General features: G+C 45.1%; 1 protein-coding gene across 1 annotated transcript in view; it reads left to right on the top strand.

Annotated features, from left to right (window-relative positions):
* prx (periaxin) overlaps positions 1-27,143 on the top strand; it is a gene marked incomplete at its 5' end in the record, with an annotated part of 29,645 nt that overhangs the window by 427 nt on the left and 2,075 nt on the right. Inside the window, 7 exons of the mRNA XM_056610395.1 lie at positions 7,904-7,953; positions 8,783-8,890; positions 10,243-10,371; positions 10,601-10,760; positions 11,595-11,788; positions 11,881-12,122; positions 12,263-26,949. Coding sequence (XP_056466370.1) covers positions 7,904-7,953; positions 8,783-8,890; positions 10,243-10,371; positions 10,601-10,760; positions 11,595-11,788; positions 11,881-12,122; positions 12,263-26,949 — 15,570 coding nt within the window. The remainder of the gene's footprint in view (positions 1-7,903; positions 7,954-8,782; positions 8,891-10,242; positions 10,372-10,600; positions 10,761-11,594; positions 11,789-11,880; positions 12,123-12,262; positions 26,950-27,143) is intronic.

Raw genomic sequence — 27,143 nt, 5'->3', positions numbered from 1 at the left:
ACATTTTGCATTCAATTAGACGACATGAATGCATCAACCCATGCACTAACCCTAAAGCGATTGTACCATACCACTACTAAAGCACTAATGCGTTGTTCTGCGTCATGCGCCACACTTGGGTTGTGAGGTTGTGCGTGCCGCTCTGGAGCCTGGCTGGAGGTATTTCATCAACGGTCTTCGTACCCACGTGCAGTCGGCACATTTTTGCGTACGGGAGGAAAAAAAACAACACAACAATGGTGCGTTGTTTTTAACGCACAGACCCTTTTAGCCAGACAGCTGCCACTTGTGCCTTATTCCCTCCTGCCAGTCAGCCCCGCGACGGCCGTGCACGCTCCCATCGCCGCCGCCGCGCACGGACGCTGTTTTGCAGCACGACACGAGAAGGGTGATCAGGCGGCTAATAATATCCCCCGCTAGTAACGAGACCTGCGTGCCGGGCAGGCCTGCAGTGTGAGGGGGGGGTGGGGGGGGGGTGGCCTCCCACAATAGCATGGTAACCCACGAGCTACAAGATACGCCTACGCTATTTGTGTTTGTACCTAGGTGAGATAGTTGGAGGCCCGTCGAGACAGTAACTGCAGCGATTAAGAGCTGTGCGAATATAATTGACTTGACATTGACTTGAGATTGGCCTTCGCTGTCCGATGGGTTCTGGGAAGTTTGTTTTAATGCACCGGGGGGTGCCAGGTGGGCGGAGTTAACCCCCGTGGAATGATACAGTGTGTGCCCTCAGGCTGGGGACTCAGAGGATTTAAGTGCTGTCTGTGATTCTGACACCTGTATTAACACACTCGGCACACCTCAACCAACAGGGAAAGCATCACGTGACAACCACCTGATTGTAACCACACACACACAAACCCACATGCACACACACACGCACACACACACACACACACACACACACACACACACACACACACACACACACACACACACACACACACACACACACACACACACACACACACACACACTTACACATATAAACAGATTCCTTGTTTAGTTGGGTGAGGCAAGGCCAGGCATGGCTATGCTCCCCAATGCCACACATACACACAAACACACATGCACATGCACTCACACACACAGTCTTAATTTGAGCCAGAAGAGACAGCTGCACCCCGAAGGGTCATAGGATCTGCAATCCTCTCTTTTCCATTCCAATGGCCTGGACTGATCTCGCCCACCACCCCCGTCCCCACCACCCCCGTCCCCACCACCCCCGTCCCCACCAGCGGCCCTGGTAGGCTGCTGGGGAACCAGGATCGGGGGGGTAGTGGTGGGGCACGGGCCTGGCACCCTGGCTGCAGAGCAGAGGGCAGTAGACGAACAGGAGGAGCTGTCAGGAGGGGCGAGGCCGCTGAGGAGGTGCATCGGGGGAAGTTTAGGATGCCCTGGAGAGGAATTACAGAGTTATAGAGTGTGTGTGTGCGTGTGCGTGTGCGTGTGCGTGTTCGTGTGCGTGTGCGCGTGCGTGCGTGCGTGCGTGCGTGCGTGCGTGCGTGCGTGCATTTGTGCGTGCGTGCGTGCGTGTGTGTGTGTGTGTGTGTGCGTGCGCGTGCGTGCGTGTGTGTGGATCTGTTTCTGCATCTTTGTATGTGTGGGTCTTCTCTTGACTGCATTGGTGCAAATCAGTCCACAGGTTCAGTTGTGAGTTGTTACCCACTCCAACATGTTGCCTGTGTTCGATCATCACTTTCAAGTGCAGGATGTCGAATCTCGTCTCTATTGTTTCTTATGAAGGGACGTTGCCGTAGTTGTGTATGTTGTGATGTTTTTCCAATTCATTGGAAAACGCTCTTTGGTTACGGTGATTCTTTGGGTTCGCTCTGCCATGTTCCAATGCTGATGAAAGGACTATGTTTCCCATAACTGTATCAACAACATCACCTTCTTCTTAGATTAAATGTACAAGCTTAACCACTACTATGCTCAGGGTAACTTCCACTGGGCTGCACTGCTTGCAGAAATATATATTTTTGGAAAGACTCAAATGATTTGTGCGTGAGTGTACACGAGCCACGAATAAATCAACCCATGAGCAAAGATGAATGGGCTGGACTTCCTGGAGAGGGCCCTGGGTGTAGGTGGCTGGGGATTGGTCCAGATCAGGAAGCCAGGTCAGCAGTGGATTGGGCAACTTAAACAGGAAGCTGGGAGGACCACCGAAGAAGAATAGAATTCATCCATGGCAAACACTTATACGTATAAATCAAATTAAAAGGAAAGGGAGTACATTTTATGGAACACCCTGTGGAGATTAAACCCCAATTGGATTGTGGAAGATCAAATCATCTTCACGTAAACACCGGAGACAGCCCGAGTTGTTTTTGTCTTGTCACTGTGCACACTATCGGACAGAAATATCTACGTTTCCTGTTTACAAGGAGGCATTTCCTGCAAGCAGCCCCGTGCCACCGGGTGTGGCTGGTTTCCCAGTCTCGGGGCAGCCGGATACAACCTGCGATCTTTCTATAGGCCTGCTCCAAAATAACCCTGACACTTTGCCATCTTCTCCGCACTCGTACACACAGACCTACTACTACTACTACTACTACTGATACTACCACTTCTTCTACTACTACTGCTACTACCACTTATTCTACTACTAGGGCACTCTTACATAACTAGGGCATACATTTTTTACATGGGTTGGCAATCATGTCATGTCTCCAGTATTAAGGGGGATCCTTACCATAACCATCAATTAGTGGAAGTTTCAGCTGTTAAGAAAGTGAAAGTCCTCCCCAGGACTTTTTGGATTTGCTAAGTGGCACCGACCGTCAAGGTTCAACCAATGAGAAGACTTCACTTGTTTAAGGCAGGGATGGGCTGGAAAACATGGCTGAACTTTTACTTTCTGAACCTGGAGTTTTGAACCTGCCTCCACTACTCACTGACCATAGTGGCCATAGTTCTCTTTCTGGAGGTATGGATGTACTCCTGCAGTGATGATGTGCTGCACATTCACATGCTTAATATAAATGACGTATCACACAAGAGGGACATGTCAGTTATGTAACCCTGCTCTTTCCATAAGTCCCTAATATAGACCTATAGGTCAACAGTAGACGTTCTGGAGTGTGGTGTAAAGCAGAGTACAGCAGAATAGAGTATGGCAGAGTAGAGCATAGTAGAATAGAACAGGATTGTGTAGAGTAGAAAAGTGCACAGCATAAGTGTACATCCCATAGGGGCTCCTAACACTGTTTATTCCACTAACTCAGAATTTGTGACTTTGATTCCGTCATTCTGGTTGAAGGGCTGATCTTATTGGTCAAGGAATTTTCTTTCACCACAATAGTCCTGCTGTCTCTGTCCAACTGCAGTCTCATGACCCTCTGTTTGTGTGTGTGTGTGTGTGTGTGTGTGTGTGTGTGTGTGTGTGTGTGTGTGTGTGTGTGTGTGTGTGTGTGTGTGTGTGTGTGTGTGTGTGTGTGTGTGTGTGTGTGTGTGTGTGTGTGTGTGCAACCTGCTTTACTGACATCATTCATTGCAACTATGACTGTTTGTCACTCACTCAATGTAGCTTCATCTATAAACCAGGAAGCACAAAATCAATCATCTAAATTAGCAACTCGGTGCTGCTTCAGTCTGACAGTGATGACATCATAAACGTGAGACGCAGTTAGACGCGGCCTTGTGTTAACACCGGTGTGGTTATTACCGCCGGTGTGACTCAGCAAAGTTGTTCATCGAAATGGCTTCCATTGAATGGACTTGAATTAAATGACACGAACCCTGGAAATGTCATGAGTCACTGGATAGCACCGCCTTTTGCGGCGAGGATCTCACCTCTATGTAAAGTGGGGAGTCCCATTATTACCCCACTGCTAAAGTATAAAACAAGTCCTGAAACACACAATGCTAGCTTCCTACCCCCTGGTGCTACACCTGGGGGTAACGGTGTACAACAGGGTCACCTCCCGGGGCTGAACAGGTGTTCTTCAGAACACGGGCATCAGCTTGGTCCCAGTGCAGCCGGTCTGAAAGTAAACAAATACCACATTATTTGTCTTTGTTTTGTCAGACCATTAAACGTATTGTTTGCTATTGATCAAGATAGGCAACTTTATCGAAAATAGAGAGACAAAATATGCTCTGAAAATACATAGCCTCCCCTAGCTTTATTCTAAGTCAGATTCACTCTGCAACAATAATACAGAGCTGTTCACGGCAGTATTTACAGTTCCCAACAGAGATCTCCTATCCCTTGTGTCTTCTGTTAGCTCATCATGAGGTTTAACAGAGACAACCCAATCCTGCAACGCTGTCAGCCTAACCCAGAGGAATGGGTTTTGTCTGTTGGTGGCATTAAGGACTACTATTACTGGCTTCAAAAACTCCAGCGGTAAGAGTCCCCTGCTCCCTCTTCAAGTGAACCAGTAGATTACATGTCAAGTTGAGTAGAAACTAGTGTTCTTGCACAGCTTAACTGGTAGGTAAGCAGTGCCAGGGTGAGTGGTTCGATTCCCACTGCGGTCAACCTTGTTAAGAATGTATGCACACACTGTTTGATGCTTTGGAAACCGTCTACCCAATGTAAACAACATAGGGTAATAATTAGGGTGTCACCGGTCTGACCTGTAGGCATACCTGCTCCTTCATGGGAACATTTCTGTATCGAAACCTGTCTCCTCAATGACTGAAAAGTAATCGCAAATCGGAATCAACAGACCAGTCGCGCACACAATTTTATTTGAACTAGTCCTCTTTCCATGTAATTTAGCAAAGGGATTCAGTAGTACCAAATGTCACAGATGTGTTACTGTCACATGGGTGCATCAGGTTGTGTGTGAGGTTGTGTGTGTGTGTGTGTGTGTGTGTGTGTGTGTGTGTGTGTGTGTGTGTGTGTGTGTGTGTGTGTGTGTGTGTGTGTGTGTGTGTGTGTGTGTGTGTGTGTGTGTGTGTGTCGTGTAGGAGTATTGTGTTGTATTTATAGTATAGTATGTGGAGCATAGAATGTCCTGGTAGTAGGGGGCTTGCAGAGACCTGCAGATGTGAGCAATGTCTGGACTCTGGTCTAAAATAAGACTGAGGAGAAAGAATGTAAACCCTTCTTGCCGTCCTCCTCCTCATTCTCTTCAATCTCTCACTCTCTCTCTGCCACTTTCATCCCTCACTCCTTCTCCCCCTTATCTACTCAACCCCTCTCCTCTTCAATCTCTCACTTCCTCTCTTCCTCCCTTCCTCTTCAATCTATCACTCCTCCTCCACCTCCTCCAGTCCCTCCTCTCCAATTGTTCACTCCTTCCCCTTCTCCTTTTTCTCACTCCTCCACCTCCTCCTCAATCTCTCCCTCCACCACATCCTCAGTCTCTTCAATCTCTCACTCCCTCTCCTCCTCTTCGATCCATCAATACCTCTCCCCCTTCTCTACTCTGCAATCCCTCACTCCTTCCCCTTCTCTGTTCTTCAATCTCTTTCTTCTCCACCTCCTCCTCCTCCTCTTCAATCTCTCACTCCCTCTCCTCCTCCCCTCCTCTTCAATCATTCACTCTTTCTTTCCCTTCTCTACTCTTCAGTCTCTCACTCCCCCTCCTGCTCCTCCCTCCCTGTGGACGGAGCAGGGAGTTGCACCACGCACCTGTTGCTGTCAGTCACACAGAGGTGCAGTGTGTTCCCTGTGCTGAGCTACTTACCGGCTTACGTTAAAGCCATACAAGTCCATTTGCTTGGTTGATGCATGTTTTACATTTCAATGAGTCGATTCAAAATTCAGATGAAGTCGAATAAGTACATTCAACTTAAACATTTCTCATTCACTTTCTCCCACCCCTAGTCTTGTTTTGTAATTTATTTTTGGTCCTCATCACACTTGACATTAAGCAACATGCGGCTAATGGTTTGCAACCATCTGAGGCCTGCCTCCACTACCTGTCTGTCTATCTGTTGAGGGTCACAGGGCCTAGCCGAGGCTCAGCAAGCATCCCCTGCTGCAGCACCGGACCCACGCCTCTTATAACACATCCATAACCAACGCTGATGACAGCATCATTTTGCACCTCATGAAATCTCTATTGGAAGAGTCAACTATATATCAATTCATAAAGGGATGAGTGAATGAATGAATGAATAAATGAATGAAAGTATGTGAACTCTAATCCTTTGAATATAATCTTTTCTTCAACCCTTTGTTGTCATTTGGGTTTTCGTGTCTGTGTTGTTCAAGGAAAAATTATTAATGTTACGAGCTTGGAAAAGGAACAGCTGGAGGTGTTTACGATGTGGATCAGTCAGAGTGGTACTGGTGCAGAGAGGGTCCCAGTCCCGAGAGAGTGTCCCTGTCTGGGGGAGAGTGTCTCTGGCCAAGGGAGGAGATTCTCCCTGTCTGGGGGAGAGTGTCTCTGGCCCAGGGGGGAGATTGTCCCTGGCTGGGGGAGAGTGTCTCTGGCCCAGGGGGGAGATTGTCCCTGGCTGGGGGAGAGTGTCTCTGGCCCAGGGGGGAGATTGTCCCTGGCTGGGGGAGAGTGTCTCTGGCTCAGGGGGGGAGAGTGTCTCTGTCTGGGGGAGAGTGTCTCTGGCCCAGGGGGGGAGAGTGTCTCTGGCCCAGGGGGGGAGAGTGTCTCTGGCCCAGGGGGGGAGAGTGTCTCTGTCTGGGGGAGAGTCTCTCTGTCTGGGGGAGAGTGTCTCTGTCTGGGGGAGAGTCTCTCTGTCTGGGGGAGATTGTCTCTGTCTGGGGGAGTGTCCCTGGCCAGGAGAGAGGGTCCCTGTCAGGGATGAATGTGTGCTTTGCCTCCCTGGGCCCCAGTGGACACCAGACACCCCCAAACCTCTGCTCCAGGCACGACATGCATGCTGACACTCCACACTGTGTACCCTCACACAAATACACATACACACATACACACTAACACACACACACACACAAACATGCTGCGCACACACACACACTTGCTGACAGACACATACACTGACACAGGCTGAAAGACGCACACACAGACGTTGAAGTGGAATCCCCGGGGTGGACCCAGGTGTGCATGCGGTTTACATCTATAGGCTAGACAGAACTGATCAGGGTGTGTGATTATGTATCGTTGAGATGTCACCGTGCTTCATGAAACTGTCCCAGCCAGATAGCAAAGCCTGGAATCCTCTTGAAGGATCTCAAAGAATGCCAAGATGGCAGTGCCATAGGCCTCTCTCTCTCTCTCTCTCTCTCTCTCTCTCTCTCTCTCTCTCTCTCTCTCTCTCTCTCTCTCTCTCTCTCTCTCTCTCTCTCTCTCTCTCTCTCTATGTCTTTCTCTCTCTCTCTATGTTGTTCTCTCTCTCGCTCTCTCTCACTCTCTCACTCTGTCACTAGATCCTGCGTTTCTTAATTCCAGACGCACGATCATTGCATCCATACACAGATTCACTTTCTGCGTTAATTTGGTCCTCTGTGATCTTGTGCCAGTGAAGGAAAGAATGGCATTTCAGTGGGGTGTGGCCAGGGACAAATTCTGCTGGGGAGGGGGTTCCTACTGCTGTTGTTTGTTGGTGAATATGTGCATGAATTAATTAATACGTGTATGAATGGATGAATAAAGGGGTGAAGAAGTGCATGGATGTGTATATGAATTGACGGATGGGGGTCTGAATGGGTAAATATGTATAATAATGGGTGCATGGGTAAGTGTCAGGCATTTGTTGTTGAAAGTGCTTTGTGTGGCCACACTGGTAAGACAATATATATCTTGTTTTTCTTGTTTTTTTCCATATATAAATATAGGGAAAATATATCTACGACCAAAGAAGAGTCAGCAATTACCAATTCTGCTGCTATTCTGTTGGGATTGTGTTAAAGGTTGTGCATTGGCAGAGCCTACTTTAGGTGTGTCATCCAACATTAAAATAGCATTCTTTGCAGTGTATGTATTCAACTATGTTTTCAACTTTTGTCCTCTCTCTGTTACAGACTCTGAACAAGAGGACAGCAATGTTTACAGCCAGGCTTCAGAACAAGCCGTAAGTCCTCTTTAACCTTTGGAGTTGCAAGTTAAAATCCCTCAACAGTCCAGGACTATGTAGGGAAGTGGATATTTTTTTTTTCTTCAAGCCATGAATGGAATTACATTTTGTGAAAATACACAAGCCATCCAATTAAACTCACAGCCTCTCCCCCGCACAATTTTTTAATCAGAACTGCCTCATTCAAATCAAATATCTGTAACTTTCAATTAGGTACATCAGGAAGGCCTGCTAGAGACCGTGGCACCAGTTGTGTATAGACGTACTGTACCGCTGACCTACATTTACTTTTAGTCATTGATCAGATACTTTTATCCCATGTCACATTAGATGTGAGGCTTAGAACAATCAAAGCATAAACAATATTGGAGAAATATCTGTAAAATCAAGTTTTAAAAGACCACAGAAAAGTGTCTCACCTATACGTGTGTGTTGCTCCGCCCCTCATCTGTATGTTGCCCCGCCCCTCACCTGTGTGTTGCTCCGCCCCTCATCTGTATGTTGCCCCGCCCCTCAACTGTGTGTTGCCCCGCCCCTCACCTGTGTGTTGCTCCGCCCCTCATCTGTATGTTGCCCTTCCCCTCAACTGTGTGTTGCCCCGCCCCTCACCTGTGTGTTGCTCCGCCCCTCATCTGTATGTTGCCCCGCCCCTCACCTGTGTTGCTCCGCCCCTCATCTGTATGTTGCCCCTCCCTTCACCTATGTGATGCCCCGCCCCTTACCGTTGTATTGCCCCGCCCCTCACCTGTATGTTGCCCCGCCCCTCACCTTTGTATTGCCCCGCCCCTCACCTGTTGTTTGTCCCGCCCCTCACCTGTGCGTACAGGTAAAACACAAGAGGCGGTCGCCGCCCACTGACGGACCCCCCTCATCCCCTCACAGCAACCTGCACCCCGCAGGGTCTACCGAGGAGCAGGAGAGCCCTGAGAGAGTGGTGAGAACACACACACACACTGTACACAAAGGTTCTCATACAGACACACACACACAGACAAACACACACACAAACAGTGTACACATAAGAACTATGCAGATACACACACATATACCGCAGACAGCCTGGTGCGTTCCTTTTACGCCTCCTCCTTCCGCCGAACTGCCCCTTGTGGCGCAAGATCATTCCCTGATTTACAGGCGCGTGGCGGTGGAGGGAAAAGAACGCTCTGCGCCAGTTGCAAACTAGCAATGACACATGCGCCAGTGTAGAAAGTAAATTGCGCCGGATGCAAGATAGAGGCCATTGACAGGAACATACTATTTATACTATTAACATAGAAAATACGATCCTGAATCATGAATCAGCACTTTACTAAGCAATCACCACCTGGTGAGCCTCAATGATCTGATGATCCCCCTCTAACTGCTCTGCGCTGCCACCACCCAGTGCACCACACAATAGACCCATGGATGTGCTGAGCTCATCCACAGAGCAACAAAAACCCCCGTGTACCGTTTCCCCCCGGCTCAGCAGAAACACCAGCCTGGCTTCTTTCAAACAGGAGCAGGTGGCAGAGCGACCACAAAGAACGCCCAAGCGCGGCAGATCTGCGCTCCGCTACGTGCCCAGATTCAGCCGTAAACACTCTGGTCCACGTGAGATGGGGAAACATTGCTAGCATTCCTCTGGTGTCGGGTGGGAAACGATAGCCGCAAGCTAACGTTCATAGCCACCCTGGCCTGCGGTATCATTTACTTAATGACTCCCTTCCTTCTGTTGATCAAACTTAATCAGAGCAGAACGAAACATAGAGGTGAATGATTTGGTCCTTTGGGATTTGATTGGATTGTAATTCTAATGGAACCCCTTGCAAGGGCCTATGACAAAAATGGAGAACAATAAATATTATTGGTTAAAAGTTATGCTGGCCCATGTCCCCCTTTATGTAATGTGTGTTTAAGTTATGTGTGTAAAATCTGGATGCAGGGTAACTCATTAACTGATATAAGGTTTGTCATACGTTCACAATACAATACAATCAGTGACTATTACCTGCAAATATGTTGTTTAATTGTGACTATTGGGAAAGTTTACATAGTTTTTTTGCTGTATTTGTCATACTTGTATCAATCAATATCTGAGTAGATGTTGTGATAATACTACAAAACTTTATTACGTCTTTAATGATGATCTTTGGATGGCTACTTTTACCACACTAAACGGTGTATTGTGTGTGGGTGTGTGTCTGCTTGTGTGTGTCTGTGTGTGCACATGTGTGTGTGTCTGTGTGCACTTGTGTGTGTGTCCACGTGTTTGTGCGTGTGCGTGTGTGTATCTTGGTGGTGCAGGTGCAGAAGGAGAGGCTCCACGCTGAGTTGAAGCACGTGTTGAGCCTGAAGAGGACTCAGCTGAGAGCATCGAGCAGACGTCTGACCCGAGCTGACATGGACTCTTCATCTACTGAGGAGCAGACGCTGGTACGTCCTGTAGGCAAATACTGTAGAATAACTCATTAGTACAATCATCGTAACGCAGTGTTTTCCTCGCACACAAAAAATACATGGAAGGGTTGCGATGAGGTGTGTGTGTGTTTGTGCGTGTGTGTCTGTATTTTGTACTCCTGTGTGTGTACGAGTGCGTGTCTGTGTTTTCATCTTTCTTATGCTTGTCTTTGTGTGTGTGTCTGTGTGTGTGTGTGTGTGTCAGGAGGAGGCCGAGGCCATCAAGCCGGTGGAAATCACCGTGGAGACGGAGGCGGAGGCGGGAGCTAGCGGTTACAGCGTAACAGGTGGAGGACAGAAAGGAATCTTCATCAAGGACGTCCTCAAAGACTCCCCTGCGGCCAAACACCTCAGTCTGCAGCAAGGTACCAGTCCAGTCGGACTAGAGGAACTCATCACCCACTAACACCTCAGTCTGCATCAAGGTACCAGTCTAGAGGAACTCATCACTCACTAACACCTCAGTCTGCAACAAGGTACCGGTCTAGAGGACCTCATCACTCACTAACACCTTCGTCTGCATCAAGGTACCAGTCTAGAGGAACTCATCACTCACTAACACCTTCATCTGCATCAAGGTACCAGTCTAGAGGAACTCATCACTCACTAACACCTCTGTCTGCTGCAAGGTACCAGTCTAGAGGAACTCATCACTCACTAACACCTTCGTCTGCATCAAGGTACCAGTCTAGAGGACCTCATCACTCACTAACACCTTCGTCTGCATCAAGGTACCAGTCTAGAGGAACTCATCACTCACTAACACCTCAGTGTACAGCAAGGTACCACATCTCGCCCGATTCAGACTAGAGGAATACGTCACACACAAACCACGATTTGGTCTAGGGATGAGCGAAGGACAAAACAATTTATACACTAAGGTAATCATAATTAACGTCATACATATAGTGCCTCTCTTCCATGCCAATGCCGCTTAAATGCATTAATGCAATTAATGCATTTAGATGTATCGTTGTACCGACAGCGACAAATGTACTTTGTCGCTTTGGATTAAAGCATCTGCTAAAGGCCCTAAATGTAAATGTACACACCCAATGATGGCCAACTCAACAAAAACAAGGATCCCAGAAAGAAACAAATGAGTATCTTCAACCTTGAAGGAGGCATGGACACTGCTTGGCTAAAAGTTCCTTGCAACAGCTTATCCTTAGTTCACGGCTACGTTGGTCTCTCTATAGGGGATCAGCTCCTGAGTGCCAAAGTCTACTTCGACAACGTCAAATACGAAGATGCCCTGAAGATCCTGCAGTGCGCAGAGCCATATAAGGTCAGCTTCCTGGTGAAGAGGACGGTCGCTGGAAGCGAGGTCATCGTGAGACCTGCGGCCCCCAGCCTGGAGGCCAAGGGGCCCAGAGCCAAGGTAGCGAAAATGGTAACTACGTCATGTTTTTTGCATAATTCAGATCAGAGTAAATCTGAACTTACAATGTATAGAGAATAAATGAATCAATTTGTATTTTTCAGAGTGCTAAAAGCAACAAACCATTCAAGGTGAAGAAGACGAGAGGAGGCCGCTTCGGGCTGAAGCGACTGAAGGAGAAGAGGGGGAGAGAGGAGCTGGTGGTCGAGGGAACCCCCCCCAGGGTGGACATAAGCGATGTGGACGTGGAATTCTGCCTTCCCAAGATGAAACCGAAGAGTGGCATTGAAGCCACAGCAGATGGGACTGAAGGAGTAGTCTCAGGAAAGAGAAAGAAGAGAATCAGGTTTGTCAGCTTTCCTAGTGTTTCCTTGTGCCTCACCTTCATAATACAACCATTGTTTATGACGGCAATGCTATCGGTCAGCCAGTGTTACTGCCTATGGCTTTAGGTTTAGGTTAAGTTTTACTCTTTTTATTTAACAGGTTTCCTAAGATGAGAGCAAGCACAGAAGTGGAAACAGGACCATTCGTGGAACACTTGGATGTATCTGGAACTAAAGTTGACAGCAAGGTCAAAGGCCCCAAATTTGGAATTACCTTCCCGAAGACGAAAAACACAACCTCTGTCTCATCCTCAGCCAAGGCCACAGTGGAGATGAAAGCACCAGAAATGAAACTGCACCCACCATCAGTAGAATTCAGTTTGTCAGCTGATAAAGGTGGTGGTGAGCTGGACATGGAAAAGGGAAGGGCTAAGGTTAATACACCAGAGGTTGAGTTTGCTCTCCCTTCAGGGAAGGCTGGAGCATCTTTGCCCATTGTGTCCAAGGGTAAAGCAGAATTCAAGGCTCCTGTAGTTGACATTAAAGGAGATATTAATGCGAAGGGCCTTGGAGGAAAAGGTAAAGTCCCAAAGATAAGCAGGGATGCAGATGTGGAAAAAGGTGAAGGAAAACTACGAATGCCAAAGCTGAAACTACCAAAAGTACGACTCTCACGCCACTCTGATGAGATTGATGGTGACTTTAAAATGAAGGCTGAAAGTACAAAAATGCCCAATATCGATGTAGCATCTCCTACTGTAGATGTCGATTTTTCTTTGTCCCCAATGAAAGGAAAGGTTGAAGGAGATATCAAATTACCTACAACAAAGGTTCAAGGAGGGGTTGATGGCAGTATTACCGGGATGGAGGTCTCTAAGGAAAAGCCATCAGGGAAAATGACATCTGTGGATATCTCATTGCCAAAAGGGAAGGGGAAATCTCATATGGAAGTCTCCAATCATGAGAAAGAGGGGATGAAAATGCCCTCCATCGATATATCAGTGCCTGGAGTCAGCTTTGACTTTGACACTGTTCGAAGAGTTCCTGATGAAATTGAGGGCCCTTCATTCAAAGGGCCCAATATCAGTGTGCCAAAAGCAGATATCTCGTTGCCAAAGATGGAATTACCAGATGTGGAATTTCAAAGTCTAGAACGTGGATTTAAAATTGACTGCCCCTCAGTTGATATCTCCCCTCCAAAGAATAAACTTCATGGAGGAGATATGGAAATGGAACATTACATGGGAGGAGATGGAAAGTTCAAAATGCCTGAATTCAACATATCCCTACCAAAAATGCATCCTCCGAAGGGAGAAGTAAAAATAGAGGGACGAGAAACAGAGGCAGGTTTTAAATTACCAAAAGTTGGCCTGAATCTCCCCAAGGGCCAATTAAAAGGAGGAAATGTGGAAACACAAGACATCGATGTCTCACTTCCAAAAGGAAAAGTTGAGGGTGACATGATAATTGAAGGCAAGGGCGCAAAATTCTCCATGCCCTCTTTCGATGTATCAGTACCGGCCCGAAATCTACCTGGAGGTAACGTTAAATTGGAAGGACCAGATATTAAGGGAAAGATGGAGATGCCAGATGTTGACATCTCCATTCCAAAAGGAAAACCTGAAAGTGATATCAATTTTGAAGGAAAGGGCGGGAAATTTAAACTACCCAAATTTGATATTTCACTACCCAATATAAATCTACCTGAGGGCAAGGTTGAAATAGAAGGGCCTAATATGAAGGGAAAGATGGACATGCCAAATTTTGACATTTCACTCCCTAAAGGAAAAGCAGGAGGTGATATCGACATTGACGCACATGTTGGCAAAGGCGGTAAATTCCATATGCCCTCAATAGATCTCTCTCACCCCAAAATGAAAGTGAAAGGGCCTGATGTCAACATAGAAGGCCCGGATGTCAAAGGTGGAAAGTTTGTCATGCCTTCATTCGATGTTTCATTACCTAAGGTAAATCTACCTGGAGGTAACATTAAACTTGAAGGACCAGATATGAAAGGGAAGGTGGAGGTTCCAGATGTTGATATCTCCCTTCCCAAAGGAAAAGCTGAGGCTGAAATGAGCATTAAAGGAAAGGGTGGGAAATTTAAAATGCCTAAATTTGATATTTCCCTACCAAAGATAAATCTACCAGAGGGCAACGTTAAAATAGAAGGGCCAGAGATGAAGGGAAAGATCGACATGCCTGATGTTGACATTTCACTCCCTAAAGGAAGAGCAGAAGGGGATATTGACATTGACGCACATGTTGGCAAAGGAGGTAAATTTCACATGCCTTCTATAGATCTTTCTCTACCTAAAATGAAAGCGAAAGGACCTGATGTCAACATAGAAGGTCCGGATGTCAAAGGTGGAAAGTTTGCCGTACCCTCATTTGATGTTTCATTACCAAAAGTAAATCTACCTGGAGGCAACATTAAACTGGAGGGACCAGATATGAAAGGGAAGGCGGAAATGCCAGATGTTGACATCTCACTCCCCAAAGGAAAAGCGGAAAGTGAAATAAACATTGAAGGAAAAGGCAGTCAATTTAAAATGCCCAAATTCGATGTTTCAATGCCAAAGATCAACCTACCAGAGGGAGATTTAAAGTTGAAAGCCCCCGATCTTAAGGGTAAGACGATTGAGATGCCAAACATCAATATCTCACTCCCTAAAGCAAAAACTGGAGGGGATATCGACGTTGAGGCAGACGGGGCCAAAGGTGGTAAATTCCATATGCCATCAATAGATCTTTCTCTCCCCAAAATTAAAGTGAAAGGACCTGATGTCAATATAGAAGGCCCTGATGTCAAAAGTGGAAAGATTGACATGCCCTCATTCGATGTTTCATTACCTAAGGTAAATGTACCAGGAGGTAACGTTAAACTGAAAGGACCGGACATGAAAGGGAAGGTGGAGATGCCAGACGTTGGTAAATCACTCCCCAAAGGAAGAGTGGAGGGTGAAATAAACTTTGAAGGAAAGGGCGGAAGATTTAAAATGCCCAAGTTCAATATTTCAAAACCAAAGGTAAATCTACCTGAGGGCAACGTTAAAATAGAAAGGCCAGAGATGAAGGGAAAGATGGATATGCCAGATGTTGACATTTCACTCCCTAAAGGAAAAGCAGGAGGGGATATCGACCTTAAGGCACACAGTGCCAAAGGCGGTAAATTCCATCTGCCCTCAGTAGACTTTTCCCTCCCAAGAATGAAAGTGAAAGGACATAAGGTCAACATAGAGGGCCCCGATGTCAAAGCCGGAAAAGTTGGCACACCTTCATTCAATGTTTCGGTACCAGAGATAAATCTACCTGGAGGCCACGTTAAACTGGAAGGACCAGATTTGAAGGGAAAGATGGAGATGCCAGATGTTGATATCTCCCTTCCCAAAGGAAAAGCTGAGGCTGAAATGAACATTGAAGGAAAGGGTGGGAAATTTAAAATGCCTAAAGTCGATATTTCACTACCAAAGGCAAATCTACCTGAGGGCAAAGTTAAAATGGAAGGGCATGATTTGAAGGGAAAGATGGACATGCCCGATGTTGAAATTTCACTGCCTAAAGGAAAGGCAGAAGGGGACATCGACATTGACACACATATTGGCCGAGGAGGCAAATTTCAAATGCCTTCCATAGATCTTTCTCTACCTAAAATAAAAGTGAAAGGACCTGATGTCAACATAGAAGGCCCGGATGTCAAAGGTGGAAAATTGGCCATGCCTTCATTCGATGTTTCATTACCTAAGGTAGATCTACCAGGAGGTAACGTTAAACTGGAAGGACCAAATATGAAAGGGAAGGTTGAGATGCCAGACGTTGATATATCACTCCCCGAAGGAAAAGTGGAAGGTGAAATAAATATTGAAGGAAAGGGCGGGAAATTTAAAATGCCCAAATTTGATGTTTCACTACCAAAGATCAACCTCCCAGAAGGAGATTTAAAATTGAAAGGCCCAGATCCTAAGGGTAAGAAGATTGAGATGCCAAACATTGATATCTCACTCCCTAAAGGAAAAGCAGAAGGGGACATTGACATTGATGCACATGTTGGCAAAGGAAGTAAATTCCACATGCCTTCAATAGATCTTTCTCTACCTAAAATGAATGTGAAAGGACCTGATGTCAACATAGGAGGCCCTGATGTCAAAGGTGGAAAGTTTTCCATTCCTTCATTCGATGTTTCATTACCTAATGTAAATCTACCAGGAGGTAACGTTAAATTGGAAGGACCAGATATGAAAGGGAAGGTTGATATGCCAGACGTTGATATATCACTCCCCGAAGGAAAAGCGGAGGGTGAAATAAACACAGACGGAACGGGCAGGAAATTTAAAAGGCCAAAATTCGATGCTTCACTGCCGAAGATCAACCTCCCAGAAGGAGATATAAAATTGAAAGGCCCAAATCTTAAGGGTAAGAAGATTGAGATGCCAAACATTGATATCTCACTCCCTAAAGGAAAAGCAGTAGTGGATCTCGACGTTGAAGCACACGGGGCCAAAGGCGGTAAATTCCACATGCCATCGGTAGACTTTTCCCTCCCAAAAATGAAAGTCAAAGGACGCGATGTCAACATAGAAGGCCCTGATGTCAAAGGTGGAAAGTTTGGCATGCCCTCATTCGATGTTTCATTACCAAAGGTAAATCTACCTGGAGGCAATGTTAAACTGGAAGGACCAGATTTGAAAGGAAAGATGGAGATACCAGATGTTGATATCTCCCTTCCCAAAGGAAAAGCTGAAGCTGAAATGAACATTGAAGGAAAGGGTGGGAAATTTAAAATGCCTAAATTCGATTTTTCACTACCAAAGGCAAATCTACCTGAGGGCAAAGTGAAAATGGAAGGGCCTGATTTGAAGGGAAAAATGGACATGCCCGATGTGGACATTTCACTCCCTAAAGCAAAGGCAGAAGGGGATATCGACATTGACACACATATTGGCAGAGGAGGTAAATTCCAAATGCCTTCCGTAGATCTTTCTCTACCTAAAATTAAAGTGAAAGGACCTGGTGTCAACATAGAAGGCCCGGATGTCAAAGGTGGAAAATTGGCAATGCCTTCATTCGATGTTTCATTACCTAAGGTAAATCTACCAGGTAGTAACGTTAAACTGGAAGGACAAGATATGAAAGGGAAGGTTCAGATGGCAGACGTTGATATATCACTCCCCAAAGTAAAAGCAGAAGGTGAAATAAACATTGAAGGAAAGGGCGGGAAATTCAAAATGCCCAAATTCGACGTTTCACTACCAAAGATCAACCTCCCAGAAGGAGATTTAAAATTGAAAGGCCCAGATCTTAAGGGTAAGAAGATTGAGATGCCAAACATTGATATCTCACTCCCTAAAGGAAAAGCAGAAGGCGATATCGACATTGACGCACACGTTGGCAAAGGAAGTAAATTCCACATGCCTTCCATAGATCTTTCTCTACCTAAAATGAATGTGAAAGGACCTGATGTCAACATAGAAGGCCCTGATGTCAAAGGTGGAAAGTTTTCCATGCCTTCATTTGATGTTTCATTACCCAAGGTAAATCTACCAGGACGTAACGTTAAATTGGAAGGACCAGATATGAAAGGGAAGGTTGATATGCCAGACGTTGCTATAACACTCCCCGAAGGAAAAGCGGAGGGTGGAATAAACATTGACGGAACGGGCGGGAAATTTAAGAGGCCAAAATTCGATGTTTCACTACCGAAGACCAACCTCCCAGATGGAGATTTAAAATTGAAAGGCCCAGATCTTAAGGGTAAGAAGATTGAGATGTCAAGCATTGATATCTCACTCCCTAAAGGAAAAGCAGGAGTGGATCTGAACATTGAGGCACACGGGGCCAAAGGCAGTAAATTCCACATGCCCTCAGTAGGCTTTTCCCTCCCAAAAATGAAAGTCAAAGGACCCGATGTCAACATAGAAGGCCCTGATGTCAAAGGTGGAAAGTTTGCCATGCCCTCATTCGATGGTTCATTACCAAAGGCAAATCTACCTGGAGGCAACGTTAAACTGGAAGGACCAGATATGAAGGGAAAGATGGAGATGCAAGATGTTGATATCTCGCTTCCTAAGGGAAAAGCTGACGCTGAAATGAACATTGAAGGAAAGGGTGGGAAATTTAAAATGCCTAAATTCGATGTTTCACTTCCAACGATCAACCTACCAGAAGGAGATTTAAAATTAAAAGGCCCAGAACTTAAGGGTAAGAAGATTGAGATGCCGAACATCGACATCTCATTCCCTAAAGGAAAAGCAGGAGGTGATATCGACATTGAGGCACACAGGGCCAAAGGCGGAAAATTCCATATGCCATCACTAGATCTCTCCCTCCCCAAAATGAAAGTGAAAGGACCTGATGTCAACGTAGAAGGCCCTGATGTCAAGGGTGGAACATTTAACATGCCCTCAGTCGATGGTTCACTACCAAAGGTAAATCTGCCTGGAGGCAACGTTAAACTTGATGGACCAGATTTGATGGGAAAGATGGAGATGCCAGATGTTGATATCTCCTTTCCCAAAGGAAAAGCTGAGGCTGAAATGAACATTGAAGGAAAGGGTGGGAAATTTAAAATGCCTAAATTCGATATTTCACTACCAAAGGTAAAACTACCTGAGGGCAAAGTTAAAATTGAAGGGCCTAATATTAAGGGAAAGCTGGACATGCCAGATGTTGACATTTCACTCCCTAAAGGAAAAGCAGAAGGAGATATCGAAATTGACACACATGTTGGCAAAGGAAGTAAATTCCACATGCCTTCCATAGAACTTTCTCTACCTAAAATGAATGTGAAAGGACCTGATGTCAACATAGAAGGCCCGGATTTCAAAGGTGGAAAGTTTGCCATGCCTTCATTCGATGTTTCATTACCAAAGGTAAATCTACCAGGAGGTAACGTTAAACTGGAAGGACCAGATATGACAGGGAAGGTTGAGATGCCAAACATTGATACATCAATTCCCGAAGGAAAAGTGGAGGGTGAAATAAACATTGAAGGAAAGGGCGGGAAATTTAAAATGCCAAAATTCAATGTTTCACTACCAACGATCAACCTCCCAGAAGGAGATTTAAAATTGAAAGGCCCAGATCTTAAGGGTAAGAAGATTGAGATGCCGAACATAGACCTCTCACTCCCTAAAGGAAAAGCAGGAGGTGATATCGACATTGAGGCACACGGGGCCAAAGGCGGTAAATTCCACATGCCATCAATAGATCTCTCCCTCCCCAAAATGAAAGTTAAAGGACCTGATGCCAACGTAGAAGGTCCTGATGTCAAGGGTGGAAAATTTGCCATGCCATCATTCGATGGTTCACTACCAAAGGTAAATCTACCTGGAGGCAACGTTAAACTTGAGGGACCAGATTTGAAGGGAAAGATGGAGATGCCAGATGTTGATGTATCCCTTCCCAAAGGAAAAGCTGAGGCCGAAATGAACATTGAAGGAAAGGGTGGGAAATTTAAAATGCCTAAATTCGATATTTCCCTACCAAAGGTAAAACTACCTGAGGGCAAAGTTAAAATTCAAGGGCCTAATATGAAGGGAAAGCTGGACATGCCAGATGTTGACATTTCACTCCCTAAAGGAAAAGCAGAAGGAGGTATCGAAATTGACACACATGTTGGCAAAGGAAGTAAATTCCACATGCCTTCCATAGATCTTTCTCTACCTAAAATGAATGTGAAAGGACCTGATGTCAACATAGAAGGCCCGGATTTCAAAGGTGGAAAGTTTGCCATGCCTTCATTCGATGTTTCATTACCAAAGGTAAATCTACCAGGAGGTAACGTTAAACTGGAAGGACCAGATATGACAGGGAAGGTTGAGATGCCAAACGTTGATACATCAATTCCCGAAGGAAAAGTGGAGGGTGAAATAAACATTGAAGGAAAGGGCGGGAAATTTAAAATGCCAAAATTCAATGTTTCACTACCAACGATCAACCTCCCAGAAGGAGATTTAAAATTGAAAGGCCCAGATCTTAAGGGTAAGAAGATTGAGATGCCGAACATAGACCTCTCACTCCCTAAAGGAAAAGCAGGAGGTGATATCGACATTGAGGCACACGGGGCCAAAGGCGGTAAATTCCACATGCCATCAATAGATCTCTCCCTCCCCAAAATGAAAGTTAAAGGACCTGATGCCAACGTAGAAGGTCCTGATGTCAAGGGTGGAAAATTTGCCATGCCATCATTCGATGGTTCACTACCAAAGGTAAATCTACCTGGAGGCAACGTTATACTTGAGGGACCAGATTTGAAGGGAAAGATGGAGATGCCAGATGTTGATATATCCCTTCCCAAAGGAAAAGCTGAGGCTGAAATGAACATTGAAGGAAAGGGTGGGAAATTTAAAATGCCTAAATTCGATATTTCCCTACCAAAGGGAAAACTACCTGAGGGCAAAGTTAAAATTCAAGGGCCTAATATGAAGGGAAAGCTGGACATGCCAGATGTTGACATTTCACTCCCTAAAGGAAAAGCAGAAGGAGGTATCGAAATTGACACACATGTTGGCAAAGGAAGTAAATTCCACATGCCTTCCATAGATCTTTCTCTACCTAAAATTAATGTGAAAGGACCTGATGTCAACATAGAAGGCCCGGATTTCAAAGGTGGAAAGTTTGCCATGCCTTCATTCGATGTTTCATTACCAAAGGTAAATCTACCAGGAGGTAACGTTAAACTGGAAGGACCAGATATGACAGGGAAGGTTGAGATGCCAAACGTTGATACATCAATTCCCGAAGGAAAAGTGGAGGGTGAAATAAACATTGAAGGAAAGGGCGGGAAATTTAAAATGCCAAAATTCAATGTTTCACTACCAACGATCAACCTCCCAGAAGGAGATTTAAAATTGAAAGGCCCAGATCTTAAGGGTAAGAAGATTGAAATGCCGAACATAGACCTCTCACTCCCTAAAGGAAAAGCAGGAGGTGATATCGACATTGAGGCACACGGGGCCAAAGGCGGTAAATTCCACATGCCTTCAATAGATCTCTCCCTCCCCAAAATGAAAGTTAAAGGACCTGATGTCAACGTTCAAGGCCCTGATGTCAAGGGTGGAAAATTTGCCATGCCCTCATTCGATGGTTCACTACCAAAGGTAAATCTACCTGGAGGCAACATTAAACTTGAGGGACCAGATTTCAAGGGAAAGATGGAGATGCCAGATGTTGATATATCCCTTCCCAAAGGAAAAGCTGAGGCTGAAATGAACATTGAAGGAAAGGGTGGGAAATTTAAAATGCCTAAATTCGATATTTCCCTACCAAAGGGAAAACTACCTGAGGGCAAAGTTAAAATGGAAGGGCCTAATATGAAGGGAAAGCTGGACATGCCAGATGTTGACATTTCATTCCCTAAAGGAAAAGCAGAAGGAGATATCGAAATTGACACACATGTTGGCAAAGGAAGTAAATTCCACATGCCTTCCATAGATCTTTCTCTACCTAAAATGAATGTGAAAGGACCTGATGTTAACATAGAAGGCCCGGATTTTAAAGGTGGAAAGTTTGCCATGCCTTCATTCGATGTTTCATTACCGAAGGTAAATCTACCAGGAGGTAACGTTAAACTGGAAGGACCAGATATGACAGGGAAGGTTGAGATGCCAAACGTTGATACATCAATTCCCGAAGGAAAAGTGGAGGGTGAAATTAACATTGAAGGAAAGGGCGGGAAATTTAAAATGCCAAAATTCAATGTTTCACTACCAACGATCAACCTCCCAGAAGGAGATTTAAAATTAAAAGGCCCAGACCTTAAGGGTAAGAAAACTGAGATGCCGAACATCGACATCTCTCTCCCTAAAGGAAAAGCAGGAGGTGATATCGACATTGAGGCACACAGGGCCAAAGGCGGTAAATTCCACATGCCATCAATCGATATCTCCCTCCCCAAAATGAAAGTGAAAGGACCTGATGTCAACGTAGAAGGCCCTGATGTCAAGGGTGGAAAATTTGCCATGCCCTCATTCGATGGTTCACTACCAAAGGTAAATCTACCTGGAGGAAACATTAAACTTGAGGGACCAGATTTGAAGGGAAAGATGGAGATGCCAGATGTTGATATCTCCCTTCCCAAAGGAAAAGCTGAGGCTGAAATGAACATTGAAGGAAAGGGTGGGAAATTTAAAATGCCTAAATTCGATATTTTACTACCAAAGGTAAAACTTCCTGAGGGCAAAGTTAAAATGGAAGGGCCTGATATGAAGGGAAAGCTGGACATGCCAGATGTTGACATTTCACTCCCTAAAGGAAAAGCAGAAGGAGATATCGACATTGACGCACATGTTGGCAAAGGAAGTAAATTCCACATGCCTTCCATAGATCTTTCTCTACCTAAAATGAAAGTGAAAGGACCTGATGTCAACATAGAAGGCCCAGATTTCAAAGGTGGAAAGTTTGCCATGCCTTCATTCGATGTTTCATTACCAAAGGTAAATCTACCAGGAGGTAACGTTAAACTGGAAGGACCAGATATGAAAGGGAAGGTTGAGATGCCAGACGTTGATATATCACTCCCCGAAGGAAAAGTGGAGGGTGAACTCAACACTGAAGGAAAGGGCGGGAAATTTAAAATGCCAAAATTCGATGTTTCACTACCAAAGATCAACTTCCCAGAGGGAGATTTAAAAATAAAAGGCCCAGATCTTGAGGGTAAGAAGATGGAGATGCCGAACATCAATATCTCACTCCCTAAAGGAAAAGCAGGAGGGGATATCGACGTTGAGGCACATGGGGCCAAAGGCGGTAAATTCCACATGCCATCAATAGATCTCTCCCTCCCCAAAATGAAAGTGAAAGGACCTGATGTCAACGTAGAAGGCCCTGATGTCAAAGGTGGAAAGTTTGCCATGCCCTCATTCGATGGTTCACTACCAAAGGTAAATCTACCTGGAGGCAGTGTTAAAGTTGAGGGACCAGATTTTAAGGGAAAGATGGAGAAGCCAGATGTTGATATCTCCCTCCCCAAAGGAATAGCTGAGGCTGAAATGAACATTGAAGGAAAGGGTGGGAAATTTAAAATGCCTAAATTCGATATTTCACTACCAAAGGTAAAACTACCTGAAGCCAAAGTAAAAATTGAAGGGCCTAATATGCAGGGAAAGCTGGACATGCCAGATGTTGACGTTTCACTCCCTAAAGGAAAATCAGAAGGAGATATCGACATTGACGCACATGTTGGCAAAGGAAGTAAATTCCACATGCCTTCCATAGATCTTTCTCCACCTAAAATGAAAGTGAAAGGACCTGATGTCAATGTAGAAGGCCCAGATTTCAAAGGTGGAAAGTTTGCCATGCCTTCATTCGATGTTTCATTACCAAAGGTAAATCTACCAGGAGGTAACGTTAAACTGGAAGGACCAGATATGAAGGGAAAGATGGAGATGCCAGATGTTGATGTCTCACTTCCTAAAGGAAAAGCTGAGGCTGAAATGAACGTTGAAGGAAAGTGTGGGAAATTTAAAATGCCTAAATTCGATGTTTCACTTCCAACGATGAACCTCCCAGAAGGAGATTTAAAATTAAAAGGCCCAGATCTAAAGGGTAAAAAGATTGAGATGCCGAACATCGACATCTCACTCCCTAAAGGAAAAGCAGGAGGGGATATAGACCTTGAGGCACACAGGGCCAAAGGCGGTAAATTCCACATGCCATCACTAGATCTCTCCCTCCCCAAAATGAAAGTGAAAGGACCTGATGTCAACGTAGAAGGCCCTGATGTCAAGGGTGGAACATTTAACATGCCCTCAGTCGATGGTTCACTACCAAAGGTAAATCTACCTGGAGGCAATGTTAAACTTGAGGGACCAGATTTGATGGGAAAGATGGAGATGCCAGATGTTGATATCTCCCTTCCCAAAGGAAAAGCTGAGGCTGAAATGAACATTGAAGGAAAGGGTGGGAAATTTAAAATGCCTAAATTCGATATTTCACTACCAAGGGTAAAACTACCTGATGGCAAAGTTCAAATTGAAGGACCTGATATGAAGGGAAAGCTGGACATGCCAGATTTTGACATTTCACTCCCTAAAGGAAAAGCAGAAGGCGACATCGACATTGACGCACATGTTGGCAAAGGTAGTAAATTCCACATGCCTTCCATTGATCTTTCTCTACCTAAAATGAAAGTGAAAGGACCTGATGTCAACATAGAAGGCCCAGATGTCAAAGGTGGAAAGTTTGCCATCCCCTCATTTGATGTTTCATTACCAAAGGTAAATCTACCAGGAGGTAACGTCAAACTGGAAAGACCAGATATGAAAGGGAAGGTTGAGATGCCAGATGTTTCATCCCCAAGTGGAAAAGCTGAAGGACATTTTGACATATCTCCAGCGGGGACAGAAGGCATAGGTGGATCAATTAATCTCCGCACTGTAAAACTACCAAAGGTTGACATCTCAGCTCCTAAGGTCGACTTTGACTTCAGCTTGGCCAAACCTAAGGAGGATGACATGGAACAGGAGCTACTGAAAGCAGAAGGTGGAAGGCCGTCTTCCAGCAGTAGTTTTGAAATGCCTGATGTGTCTCTAAGTCTTCCAAAGTTTGCGCTTCCCAAATTTGGGGGGAGACCTAAGAGTGGAGAGTTAGAGGGAAAAAATCCATCCTTCAGCCCTACTGAAGGAGAAATAGGAGCACCATCATTAGAGTTTGATGATGGTGAAGGAAATATTAAAGTCAAAGTAAACAAGCCTAAAATCAAAATGCCCTCATTTGGAATCTCTAAAAAGACGTCAAATGCATCTGTTTCTTGCCCTGAGGGAGATCTTGATGCAAAATTTGATGGAGACGTGCACAAGGGTGAGTTTCATGCACCCAACGTCTCAATTCAACTTCCCAGGTTTTCAGGCTTTGGATCCAAGGAAGTAGGCATGGCCAAGACAAGTGGAGACCTTGATGCAAAGGCCATGGTCAAAATACCAGCAATCAAACTGTCACTGCCAGCAGCAAAGACACCAGACACAGAGGTTCTTCTTCCCAAAGTAGAGGTAGACGTATCAGAAGCTGATATAAGAGGTTACGAGGGCAACCTAAAAATCCCTAAAATGCCAACAATTGATGTGTCTGCCCCAAAAACAGACCTGGACGTGTCAGTGTCTGAGGAAGAAAAAGGAACAATTAAAATCCCCTCTGTCAGTTTGCCAGACAGTAATATATCTGTTCCAAAAGGAAGGCCAGCAAAAATGAAAAGGCCAGAAATGGATCTCAAAGGATCAGGAGAATTAGATGAATCAGATGTTGAAATAGACGGAAAAGGACAAAGCAAGTTTAATATGCCCCATGTCAAACTACCAAACATTGACTTAACCTTGCCTACGGTAAAAATTGGAAAGGCTAATACATCAGATGTGGATTTACCCAACTCTGCAATGGAAGGAAAAGCATTGGTAGGGGATATTAATTCACCAGAAGTAGAAATTGAAGGAAAGAAAGGAAAGCCTCAGATCAAAATCCCAAATGTGGACATTTCACTTCCTCAAGGACAATCTGGAACGATTAAAGGACCTGATGTTGAAATGGAGATGAAAGGAAAGGGAGGTGGGCATTTTAAAATGCCAAATGTCCATATATCGCTACCTAAAGGAAAACTACCAAAGTCAGATAAACCTTGTGTGGATCTTGAAGCTGAGGTAGAGGGATGCAAACTCAAGGGGCCAGATGTCAAACTTCCATCTGCTCATATATCAATTCCAGAAGTCCCATGCTCCGACTTAAAGGTTGATGTGGATATAGGCAAGAAAAAGATGGAACTCCCTGATATCGAACTCAACACACCAGCCAGTGGAATGGGCAAGGGCACTAAGGTTAAAGGCACTAGATTCAAGATTGGGATGCCAAAAATGAAAAACAGCGGTGAAGCAAATGTAGAGTTGAATAAACGTGGCAAAGGCAAAGAGATTGAAGGGATGAGTTGTAAAATGGAGGAATCAGGCAACTCAAATGGAGAGGGTGCTTTCTCATTAACTAAAGAAGTTAAAGCACCAAGCACACACAACACAGACTATGATATCAGTGCTTCACAGGAATATGATTCCAAAATGGGTAAAGGCCAGAAAATCAAAATCCCTAAATTTGGGGTTGCATTGCCAGTTATTTCCACTCCTGAGGGAAGGATGAATGTTAATCAGACTGAGATACACTATGAGACATTGCCCAAAGTAAAAAAAGCTATGTTTGTGCTGGTAAATACCGAGGGAGAGGAGCTTGACATGCCTGCTAGTGTCCCCGATGAGGAAAGAACTGGGAATTTGGAAACAGGAGATAAAGTAAGGATACCAAAAATCCAAATGAAGCCAACCTTTGGGAAAACGGGCGCCAAGGACAAAGTATCACTTAAGTTTGAGAGCTCAAGTTCCGGCCTCGATGATGAAAAAGACTTCAACATTGGATCGAAGGATGATAAAACCAAGACTAGTGGTAAAATGAAACCGCCCAAGGTGTCATTCACCTCTCCATACACCAAGATGGCAGAACCAGTGGAGGAGGACGCTGAACTGAGTGGAAAACTAGTGACCGATTCCTCACCAGAAGGCAGAGATGCTCATGTGAAAGGATTGAAGGGGCAATCTGGCAAGGTGTCCTTTGCAGGGTATAGTCTGACAACAAGTGGGGAGGGCGCTAAAGGAACAGCAGGATCAGAAGAGAGGGGTGATGTTGTGAAGTCTCTTGCAAGATCAGAGATGCTAGACAGGGATAGCTCAGAGTCTCCAGACCCGCTTACGGCTGGGTACTCCATGGGTTTCAGCTCAACAAAGTTCCAAGAATGGGAGGCGAACCATGGGACAGATGCAACAGAGGCTTCTTCATGGTTCAAGGTCCCCAAGTTTAGCCTAAAGCCACACTCCACAGGTAAGCATCACACAATCTTAGCATCCAATAGTCGCACTCAATTAAATGTAAATACTTAATTATTATTAATTGAAACTGAATAAGGCAAACTGCAATTCTTTGCGGGTGTGTTGTAATGTGTATGTTCGATTTCAGGTATTATTTTTGTTACAATGAAGTTGCCATGGGTTTACAGTAAACATTCTACATCTCTT

Source organism: Gadus chalcogrammus, chromosome 16 (genome assembly GCF_026213295.1).
Source record: "Gadus chalcogrammus isolate NIFS_2021 chromosome 16, NIFS_Gcha_1.0, whole genome shotgun sequence".
Taxonomy (NCBI): Eukaryota; Metazoa; Chordata; class Actinopteri; order Gadiformes; family Gadidae; genus Gadus; species Gadus chalcogrammus.
Note: the sequence above shows the minus strand (reverse complement) of the source record. Positions and strands in the feature narration are given on the sequence as shown.